Here is an 11,122-nt window from a genome sequence, read left to right as displayed (position 1 = left end):
GTAATACAGCATAACAGGTCATCTCAAGTCTTTTGAATACATAAAGCAGAAGGCCACACAACTAGTTGCGTTCAAAGGGACAGGGGAAAATTAACAGAAAAGACAATTAGAATAACACCTTACTGATATCTCTAATCAAATCCTCCAATCTATCTACCACTGGATCATTTTCCCGCTGTGGCAACAGTTTACCTTGCGAGTCGAATCGAGCCGGCAAATCGATAGTTGAATCCGAGTCAGATCCGATGTTTTTACCAGCATCCAAGGTAGTAGAAGATCCACCACCGGGTCTAGATTTAGTATTGGATTTTGAAGAATATGGATCGGAAGAACAGCGGCGATGGTAGCCATGCTGACGATCGCCTTTCAATGAGCCAATCGTTGAATCACTATCATCAGTTTCGTAACCCGGGTCCATTTGGCGATCGTGCGAGGTCCCCGAATTCAGGTCAAAAGAAACAGATTTTGGCAGGGCTGGATGGCTAACAGCGCGTGATCTCCGTTTTTTGGCACGCGGCGTTCCGAGGGGAGGGAATGCTTCTAGACCTGAACGAAGGCAGTTAGCAACAATGCCTAATCATTTAGGAGTCTCTGTTCCCTAGACCCACCATCTTGTGTGTGGTATTTAGCAGTGGGGAAGGGCCAGTTTTGTGCAGCACTCACATTCTCATCTGCCCTTCGGGGCCGGGGCGCATACGGATCTGGTCCTGGAGGAGGCGGATACCCATACGGTTGCGGGGGCGGAGCTGCTCCAGGAGGTGGTGGATAGTCTGCTGGGCGATACGGTGCTCCATTGCTCGCCGGATGAGGAGCTGAGCTCGGGGGCGGCGCAAAGTAGTTGGTATTAGGGTAGTACTGGCGATCATCGATTTGCTGCTGAGGCGCGGCAGGGGGAGAAGGTGGGTAGGGCTCGGGGTTGTACGACTCTTCGTACGGATCCCGGCTCACATTATCGTCATCATACCCTGGTTTCTGTCAATACACGAACGTGCGGGTTATATTTCTCAATAGTAGGGAGAGACCTTACCAGGTCTGTCTCTATCCTGACCAGCCTTCTTACGATCCTTCCGCTGTGAATATTTGTGAGCTGCATATCCCGCTCCTGTGGCGGCCAGGGCAGCTCCTGCTAGGTCGCGAGACCTGTGGTGACTCTTTCGTCGTCTACCACTGTCCTGGTCTGAGTCCGATGTACTGCCGTATCTGACACCCCGGCTGCGGCTGCGGCTGCGACTGCGGCTACGGTCCCGATTTCTTGAAGAGCCATATCCTGCAGCACCACTAGCCACGGGATCGGTGGCATCGGAGTAATAGCCGGACGGAGACGGTGATCTGCCATAGTAGTTTGCAGTTGGGATGCTTCCATGAACTGGATCGCGGCCATACTCGATAAGGCCAGCTGAGTCTCGTGAAGGATCTGGGTAAACTTCTGACGGGGTCCTGCTTCTGGACCTGGATCGCCGCCGTTCTCTGTGCCTAGACCCATCTTCGCCTTCCTTCTTTCGGTCCTGGCTTTTTTCATACAGGCCGGTGGCAGCTGCTGTTCCTAAACCAGCCGCCACGACAGGGAGGGCCTGGCGGAATCTGCTGTGAGACCGAGACCGTTCACCTTTGCGAGAACGCGAATGGCTGCGGGCCCTTTCCACAAGGCCAGCTACCGCGGCGCCTGCCAGACCGGCTCCCGCCATGTGCTTTCTCCGCTGTGACTGACTTCGAGTCTCGTCATCGTCACCATCGCCATCGCCTGTTCGCGACCTTGCCCTGCTCCTGCTCCTGCTAGAGGTACGACGGCGGGAGCGACTGCGCCTGTCATCTTTTGACTTTGATTTACTGCGTGCGAGAGCGACAGCACCGGCTATAGCAGCAGCACCCAGGCCAAGTTCTGTCAAGGTCTTGGCTCGGGAGTGAGAATGTGAGCGGCTTCGACTGCGACTCCGACGGCTGTGGCTATGGCTATGGCCATGACGATGGCGGCGGCGACGACGGTGATGATGAGAGCCGTGGTCGTCATCAAACGAATGAGAACGGTGCCGGCTTTTGCTGCGATAGTAGTCTCTGGCCCGCGAGGCCGCATTGACGGCAACAGCTCCTAGAGCACCAGCGCCTACGGTTCGGCCGAGACGACCCGCGCCATCAGACACCTCTTCGCCTTCCTTCTTCCGATGGCTACGGTATAGTTCAGCAGCACCTGCACCAACCAGAGCACCCTCAGCAAGGTGGCGTCGGTGATGTGGGTGGTCGTCGTATTCACGGGTCTCTTTGCGAACATAAACCATGCTGTCATCACTGCTGTAGTCCTGGTCATCACGCCGACGGCTAGCCTGGGAGATCGAGTCGGCGGGACTAAGCTCTCGGCGAAGGCGACGGTCATCCTCATACTCGCGGAAACGTCGGTGATGATAGTGGGGGTCTCTATCAACCTCTGATCGGTGGACAACATCGTAGTCGGATTCGCGCGGGTTGATGTAGATGGGGCCTCGAGCTTTATGAATTATTACCGGCTGGCCTTGGGGGATCACAATGGGTGTAGGGGACAGCTCCGATCCAGCCAGGTGGTCCACAGACCGGGAGTGGCGGCTAGGATGGTGGGATTCAGTATACTCACGCTCGTAGTAATCTCGCTCGGAGCGATAGCGAGGCTCGTAGTCGACGTCACGTTCATAACGACGGACGAGGACGGGGTCGTCATGGTGGTCGGTAGAGCGCCGAACCATCAGTTCTCGATCCCCGGTATAAGGATCCTCGCGGCGAACGAGATAGTCGCGCTCTCGCTCATCTTCAGGAGGAATGACGTAACGCTTGATTGAGACGCTAGAACGAGGTTCGTCCCAATCACGCTCTCTATCGCGTTCTCTGTATATGTATGACATGGGGGAATGGACAGAAGATGGATGAGTTTAGGGGTGTTGAAAAAAAGATGGAAAAAGGACGAGGGGAGAAGAGAAGAGAAGAGAAGAGGTGATGATGAAATGATGAAGCAAAGAATTCGGCGATGACTGATGGGAATGTGGAGGCGCAGAGAAAGTGGGGTAGAAAACAGGACGTTGACGATCAGCGCGGGCGAACTGGGCGAAATTACATCAACAAGAGTGAAGGTAAAGAGGATCGATCACCTTGAGGCTCTGCGAAGAGATGAGACGAAGGTGATGATATTTATGTAGACGAGATCAGGAGACACAAAGGATTGTGAGCGCTAGGATATCAGGCGTTGGTGGTCAACAAGCAGGGTCGAATGTTGATGAAACGAGACGGTGGAGGGGCAATATCAATATGACACGGGTATTGTCTTGAAGAAACAGTAGCAGATGAAGATGGTGTAATTGGCAGTCATGGAAGATGGATGAAATCGAAAGAAGGTGAAATGGACGAGATGAAGTTAAGAAGGTGGAAGACGAGGATAGAACACCACGTGAACGCGATGGTGAAGCCAAAGAAAGACAAGACAAAGACAGCTTCACTATCGGATCAATGGGAATCTCGCATTCTCTTCACTCTACGTCTTCTTTTTTTGCTGAAACAGCTGCAAAAACATTCTATGATACAACAATGACTCAAAGAAAACGAGGCGCAGTTCTATCCTGGTCCCTGATTTGCCTCTTTGTTGCCCATCCAGGCTCCCTCGTATTGGGGCAACATTCGCGGAATCCGATTGATAGAGATGCCATCAAGACCCGTTGGCTCCATCTCTGGTTGCCCCTTTGCTGTTCCCTGGATATTCCATCGGTTGACAGATGGCTGTTCCATGGATCCTTTGTGTGGATAATCAACCTTCTCCTTAAAAAAAGAAAAAAGAAAAGAAAAGAAAATTGGAAAAAAAGGAAAAACAACGGTCAAGAACGTGCTGCAAAAAAGAAAAAAAGGCAAATAAGGCAACCTCTTGTTTCTGCTGGATCCCACTTGTTCTCTGTGGAAAAAGAAAAACCCACATAAAATCTCGAGTGTCTTGCAGCCCCAAGTTGCGCCGAGTTACGCCGAGTTGCCTCAACTTTCCAGCCTCAGTCCAGGTACTCGGATCCATCCCACATCGTCCAGATATGATACATCTATGATCTACACTCTGCCATGTGTTGGAAAATCTCGCCTATCCGTATGTCATTTGCCACGCGTGCAGTTGGTTCTGGAGGCGTCCGACTATTGAGTCGGGGAGGACTTCATCGCCACAGGCATGAATAACGAGATGCAGAGTGAGCCGTGGCCTCGTCCTATCATCTCCTCGAATTCTTCTGCAGTCGGTAATCCCCCTCGGTTCCTCTCAAACGATCCCTTGTTGCTGCATGGCGTTCTTGAACTGCCTTTTTCTTTCTCGTCAGCCCCCGTGTCCCGTCGAGATCTACCAATAACCACCGCCACAGATCCTATGATCTGTCATTGCAGATGCGAACGAAGTTTTCTAGAAGCCCTTCCTTCGAAGGATCGACGTCGATCCTCAGGCTCACGGACGGCCCTCAACCTTTCCCCGGACCAGTCCCGATTCGTGTGATAGGATGGGGTGCTATTCCCAACTAATATTTCCATCTGTATGCACTATGTCGTGCTACATGCCCCGTGCCTTGGGCCCTGGGGTCTGAGAGTAAGAACGGGGTTTTCCGTCGTGTATCGTGTGTTTGGAACTTGGGGAGGACGCCGTGACGCAGGTTCGAGAGATCGGGTGTCAAAATAGATGATCAACTGGTCTTTTCCGATGGTCGGCTACGGACAACAGGATCGGATCCATTTCGGTTTCGCGAGGTGTTGGTCTATTCGCGCGACTAGTGTGCACTGCGACTTTGTGTCGTCAACCATGCAGGGATTCTGCCATTCTCACCATGGCCAATGCCACCATCATATCGCGCACTATTAGTTATTCTCTACCGAATCTACTTCTACTATTACTACAGGTAAGGCAGTGGCTCCATCAATAATGCTGCATGACAAACCTCGCACTTGGACCCAACTTGCAGCAATTAGAACCCTGCACATGATCCGTACTAAGCGCCCGGTCAGCGACTTAGCAGCCAGCACGCTCAAATTGGTTGATAATAATTATCTGTGTCCAACCCCCCTTAAGCTAATTCCTCGAGGCAGCACGCAAGGGGGCGATCGACGGTGCCACGCTTTTGCTTAGTCTTACTCCGTACAGGGATGCATGCCAGATGGCAGTGGCAAGGTTACAAGTGACGGAAAAGAGCCTCGGCAGAAGTCCATCTCTACATAATCCACAATTGTACGGTTTGATCACCACAAGCCCAGATTCTCAAGAACTGGAGAAACGAGATTTCAGCCTTGGAATGGGTCCAACCCCAGACACAGTATCTCACTATGGAGGAGTATCATGTATGTGCATATTTAGTAGGTCCACGGCAAAAGTGGTCCATGACCGTACGATCTGTCATACCCATCTGTGATCCAGCAGTTCCCTCATCTGGAATGGAATCGACGAGCAAACTCTTTTTTTTGCTTTCTCGACGCATGGCAGAGGGATCAGCGTTGGGGGGAACCTTGATGGGCTTGATCACCGTGATCACCTCTTGGAGGCGCCATGCATGGTGTAGAGTTTTCATGCTTTTATTTGATTTCATATTTTATTTTTCTTCTTTGCCATTCTAGAAGACGCATCATTATTGACGCAGAGATAATGTTTCGGTGTGCAATCGTGCATGGGACTGGAGAGTCTGAGTCGGGGGGAAGACGTTAAAAAAGAAATAAAGGGGGGGAGGGAAGATCCTATACAGGGTATATTAATCTAGTTCCATCCAGGACGGGGGTTTTACTCGATTGAATTATCTCTTGTCTCCAGCATCATCGTGAGAGAAGAAGAGAGAAGAGCAAAAAAAAAAAGAAAACATTCTACCAGAAGATCGTCTGAACTCCTCTTTTTCTCCTCCCCCTTACAAGTTACAAATCATTTGTCTCCAACTGATCGCCGTCCGAACCGTCCAACTTTAAAGCATCATCTCCCCGCTTATCCCCAGCACCTCCTGGGTGTCAGACTGCATTTATCTATCGATCGGTTAGCTGCCTATCACTGTCCTTTTTCCATCCGCCTTTTTATTTTCTTTCTCTTCTCTATCACACACCCACACACGCGGAATACATGCTGGAGATTGTGTGAAAATAAGCCTTTGTTTATTCACTGTCCACCTCCATCGATCGATTCTCCCCACTCGCGATGGCCTCCATCGCTCGTCCAGGAGGCAAACGATTACCTATTAGCTGTCAGGCATGTCGCACCAGAAAGATTCGCTGCTCTCGTGATGGACGACCGTGCCAGACCTGCGTCCGAAGAGGACTCGGTGCAGAAGACTGCATTTATTTAGGCCAGCCCCGACTGTCATCCGAACAGACCGCGACCGCCGACACCATGGTGCATAACGAACTGCTCGCCCGGATCCGCAATCTGGAGGAACAGCTCCATAAACAAGTCGGCTCAAATTCGAATTCCAACTCACAGGGCATCAGCAGTAGCGCTGGCAGCAACAGCGATCCTCTGTCACCGCAAACGACTCCGAGCGCGACCGGCAGCGCGTCCGAATCGGACAGCGCCATCGGGATGGAGCCGCGAGGGCCATTGCTGGGCAATGTGGGCTCTCTCCAAACATTTACATCGGGCTATGTTCGCTACTTGCCCTCAGCGTCGCAGTGGAATTCGGTGGTCAAGAGTTCCACCGGAAGTGATTGTCTACAGAATATCGATGCCGAGATCCCCGACGACGACGACGATTTGCAAATCCCCTTGGTTCGGAATGGAAGTGTCTCGAGAGGAGAACTGCTGGCAATTCTCCCTCCTGGTCGATACTGTGATACTCTCAAGGATGTTTATTTCCGTGTCTTTTCTCCGGTGTGTTTCGCTTTCCTTTCTTGGAAGATAGCAAGCCGTGCTGACCGTGATTGATAGCTTTTCCATATTCTACACGACCTGACCTTCGAAGCCGAATACCAGCAATTCTGCCATGACGCTGGCAGCGTGTCATTGTCATGGCTAGCGTTGCTATTCACCATCCTGGGCATTGCCGTCACAGCCTTGGATGACGATGACCTTTTACTGTCCGACCTGGGCCGTGAGAAGACAGTCAGCCGGAACATCAAGGTGCTCTCCTCGCGATACCGATCCGCGGCAATGCGCTGTTTGGCTGCCGACGGTGTCACATCGCGCCACTCTATCAACTCCCTCCAAACACTTGTGCTCATCTGCTATGCACGAACCCACCGAGGGTTGCCGACCTGGACCTTGCTGGGCTTCTCACACCACGTGGCCATCTCTATGGGCTGCCACATCGACCCCGAGCGATTTGCGCTGGGTCCTATCGAGCGGGAAGAGCGACGACGAGCATGGGCTGGTCTCATGATGCTGTACACCATCCAAAATTCTTCCTTTGGCAGTCTCGACCAACGGCTTCTCGCCCAGGATGTGAAGCTACCAGCCGATATCAACGACGTGGACCTGCTCACGGGCTCAGAACCCAGTACACGCCCCACCCAAATGACCTATCTTCTGTTGAAATTCCGCCTCTACAAGATCTCCGCGATGATCTGCGAGGCCATCTTCAGCTTCCCTTACAGACCACGCCTGACCGTGCCGCAACTCGAGTCCGAGATCCTCGCCGTCCAGGAACGATGCGATGCGCAATACCAGTTTGACACGAGCCGCGGACCCTTGCCGACCCACCACCTTGCCAACCTGAACATCCTCTACAGCTATATCCACCAGCTCTTCCTGCTCCTTCTCCGCCCCAGTCTCTGCCGTTATCTTCAGGGCGAAATCACACCCGATACCTGCGCGGCCAGAGCTAAGTGTGTGGCATCCGCCAAGGCATCTCTGGTTATCTATCAGTCGCTCTACGAGTCGTCTCAGTTTGCACAATACAAATGGTACAATGGCGGTCTAGGCAGTTTCCACGCATTTCATTCGGCAGTGGTCTTGTCTGTCGTTATGATGAATCCCAGCAGCCAGTCAGAATTCGTCGAAATCAAGGATATTTTATGGAATTCCTTGGATGTCTTTGCTGCGTTGTCCAACCGCAGCGCATTCTGCAGCAAGGCAGTGCCAATCTTACGACAGATTATGTACGTCACCCCCCTTCCCCCTTCCTATACCCAAATAAAGCGAGAGAAACTAACAGACAAAAGTGATGTTGCTTGCTCCCGCCAGCAACAACAGCAGATTTTCAACGCCGAATCCGTCGTCACCCCTCCCACTACCTTCATGGCCCCAACCCCAACGCATCCTTCAAGCCCCGAATATGGTACTCCGATCGAGAATTTCTTCCCGCAACTTCACCCGCAGAACTGGGTGGGCCCTTCCTCTGTGCCCTGGGACGGGTTTGGAATCCTCACAATGGATCAGTGTGGATTTGGTCAGGTTCCGGGGTAATTTGAAGCTCCGTTGTCTCTTTGAGACTTAGAGCTTTAAATTTACTACCAGGGCTTATATCTTGGTTTGAGTCCTCGGCAGGACCGGGGGTTCGAAAAGGACACCTACCCAAAGGATAACCAGCCAGTCAGGGGTCACTCCAGACATCCCCCAGCGCCCGAAGTCGGGGAGGACTAAAAAAGACAGTATAGAGTAACAGGGCAAGAGTCTTGATTTACTCAACAGAAACCCTTACTACATGCTGCACTCTACTGCACCGTTTGGGTGTGGAATACACGAGCACAAGAATGGCTTCGAGCCCGATCTGAAATATGATCCGGTTTTGAAAAGCCTCACCAAGTACTGGTCTGAAATGAAGAAATTCTGAATTCGTGATCATTGGAAACAACATGCCACCAGACATGAAAGGCCAGTACGTCAATGAAAAAACAAATCGACCAAAATCGCGTTGGTTAGTCAGTGTCTCTCACTGATCCAGCGACCTCTACATGCTGCGAACCCATTTTGGCGACATTATCGGGCGCGATGACCCTGTCGCCGAATGCAGCGGCGATTTCCTCCAGTGTCTTCTGTTTAGTTTCACTAAAACATTCAAAATGTCAGACTGTTTCTCACATAATAGCAATTCTTCTTTCTTTCTGTAGGAGTGACTCACGGGAAGTAGAGATAGGCAACGGCCAGGAAGAAGCAGGAACACACCACGAAGACGTAGTAGTAGTTTTCGTGGATGTTGGCAAACGCACTTGGGCCGGCTTCGGTGACTGCAGACAAAGTATTAGAAAGCCCTTTGACTTAGTCGGGATATAAAAAATCTCACCAGCGACGTTGACGATGAAATGAGACGCCGCTGCTAAGCCCATCACCTTACTTCGAAGGGCAATAGGTAGAACCTCAGCGCCGTATAGCCAGGTCGTACTGTTAAGCATACCATCTGCAGATCGCCACATCAGATAAACGAAACTTCGACGGAAATTTTCTTTTTAAGACGCGTGAGACACGTAAGACTAGACTCACAGTAGGCAACCACGAATAGATAAATTCCAAGAATAGCAAACCCCTTTCCGACGCGGTTGTCGGTGTTCTGGAATTCTCGTTGCATGACAGCAGCATAGATCTCGATAAGGATAATCCCCGCGAGACCGGAGATTAACATTCTAGAACATGTCAACATTTTTTACTTTCAGCCGATCCACTGTAGACGTACTTTCGTCGACCCCACTGATCAGTAAGGTATTTTGTTGTCGCGCAGTTGATGATGAAGGCCACGGTGCCGTATACGGCGGCCAAGGCAAGAATGGAGTGCGAGCCGATGCCTAATGATTTGTATAGAATTGCTGCAAATGCCAGTTAAATTTATGAGGTCTCCTATATGTTGGAGGAGACTCACTCTGATAGTACTATGAATGCCTCTCGTTAGTCGTCTTCTGTTAATTGATCACGACAACCAACATACCTGAATCACATTCACACCAGTAAGACTTGTCATTGTTTGAACAGCAATCGATCTGGGACATATTAGTATTATCACATGCATAGCTTCTCATAACCTACACGAGCACACGGTGTCTGAAAAGCTTGAAGATCTCCCGGTACGAAGTAATCTCTCGTTCCATTTCGTACTCGATCTGCGTACGCATGAGCATAAACTCCTCGTTCACCTCATGCGAATGCAAATCCCGTCGTATCCTGCTGAACTCGCTGCGCGCTTGCTCGACCTTGCCGCTTCGAATGAGATGGCGAGGAGAATCAGGCATGAAGATGAGCAGGCCAAAGAACATGATGATACCCCACGGGATCTGAATCCCCAAAGGCAATCTCCATTGTACCGGTCCGTATGAGGCGTAGCTACATGCATATCCGACCCAATTTGATGCCATGGTTCCAAAGGAGATACCGCAGCCTGATATCCCTCCGATCAGACCCCGATAGCGAGGATCTGAGATTTCGCTTAGGTAGATGGGTACGGTGCCAACTAGTCCTCTGATGGCCAAGGGTTAGTGATATGAAACTTTCGCGATTTATCCTGTCGTGAAACCCTCAGAATTCACTCACCCAACAGCATATCCGGCCAGGGCACGACCCGCAAGGAACATCCCAATGTTGACCGACGCTGTTTGAATGACAGTCCCAATTGTGACAATAATACACATCATCTCCATAAATCGAAGACGGCCTAGTTTGTCTCCGATAAACGTCTGAGTGAAGGCACCGACTGCCTCACCGGCAATGTAAACAGCGACGACCTGGAGAAGTTAGACATCATCCATGCCAGTGTGTATGTATAGCCTTGACATACAGCACCGGTGAGCCCCTCTGAGGGGTGGCCCATATAATCGATCCAGCTTTCATGGGCGATTGCTAAGGAATCTACTCAGTCCTTCTGCTCTGGTTAAAATGACCAGCCCGCACTTACTCGTCGTCGCAATACCCGTATCAAAGCCCTACTCCACGGGTGATTAGGATCTCTCAAAGCCCCACGTTTCATGGGCAGTAGATCTACTCACGAATAGAAACGTGCCAATTGCGGCAAAAAGAGCAACGCCAACCGAATACCACAGAGTCATCTTATCGAGTTTCCAGCATAAAAAAGAGAGCAAGCCATCAACCCTGCGACCAGAAAAAGCAGTCTATCATCGTTAAGAAGGCAGTCAAGCAACGGGCGATGTCCGACCTGCCGAGTGTGTGTAACGCTGAACATGCCACTCGGAGGACTGCCGATAAGAGGCGCCCATTGGGTTCAAAGCCGGGGAAGGTTGCAGAATACGGGGAAGCTAT

General features: G+C 51.2%; 3 protein-coding genes across 3 annotated transcripts; 1 reads left to right on the top strand and 2 right to left on the bottom strand.

Annotated features, from left to right (window-relative positions):
• Positions 1-106: 106 nt before the first annotated feature.
• ASPWEDRAFT_118151 (DUF3824 domain-containing protein) lies at positions 107-2,867 on the bottom strand (the record flags this gene model as incomplete). Its single annotated transcript, XM_040828797.1, has 5 exons — positions 107-546; positions 609-965; positions 1,028-1,741; positions 1,850-2,503; positions 2,603-2,867. The coding sequence occupies 5 exons, from the start codon at positions 2,865-2,867 to the stop codon at positions 107-109; spliced, it is 2,430 nt and encodes an 809-aa protein (XP_040685400.1).
• Positions 2,868-6,145: 3,278 nt separating this feature from the next.
• On the top strand, positions 6,146-8,347 carry ASPWEDRAFT_30707 (Zn(II)2Cys6 transcription factor; the record flags this gene model as incomplete). The annotated part of the gene is made up of 2 exons (XM_040833451.1): positions 6,146-6,814; positions 6,872-8,347. 2 exons carry the CDS (start codon positions 6,146-6,148, stop codon positions 8,345-8,347), a joined length of 2,145 nt encoding a protein of 714 aa, XP_040685399.1.
• A 226-nt stretch (positions 8,348-8,573) lies between these two features.
• Positions 8,574-11,085, bottom strand: ASPWEDRAFT_627874 (uncharacterized protein). The gene is made up of 12 exons (XM_040838672.1): positions 10,852-11,085; positions 10,761-10,788; positions 10,644-10,705; positions 10,400-10,590; positions 9,899-10,327; positions 9,801-9,852; positions 9,735-9,744; positions 9,552-9,681; positions 9,362-9,501; positions 9,165-9,278; positions 9,003-9,108; positions 8,574-8,929 (listed from the first exon to the last, which is right to left on the bottom strand). Exons 1-12 carry the CDS (start codon positions 10,909-10,911, stop codon positions 8,800-8,802), a joined length of 1,452 nt encoding a protein of 483 aa, XP_040685398.1. The 5' UTR covers positions 10,912-11,085; the 3' UTR covers positions 8,574-8,799.
• Between the last annotated feature and the right edge of the window lie 37 nt (positions 11,086-11,122).

The sequence above is a fragment of the Aspergillus wentii genome (assembly GCF_001890725.1).
Source record: "Aspergillus wentii DTO 134E9 unplaced genomic scaffold ASPWEscaffold_7, whole genome shotgun sequence".
Taxonomy (NCBI): domain Eukaryota; kingdom Fungi; phylum Ascomycota; class Eurotiomycetes; order Eurotiales; family Aspergillaceae; genus Aspergillus; species Aspergillus wentii.
The sequence above is the reverse complement of the archived record's forward strand: the minus strand, read 5'-3'. Positions and strand labels throughout refer to the sequence as shown.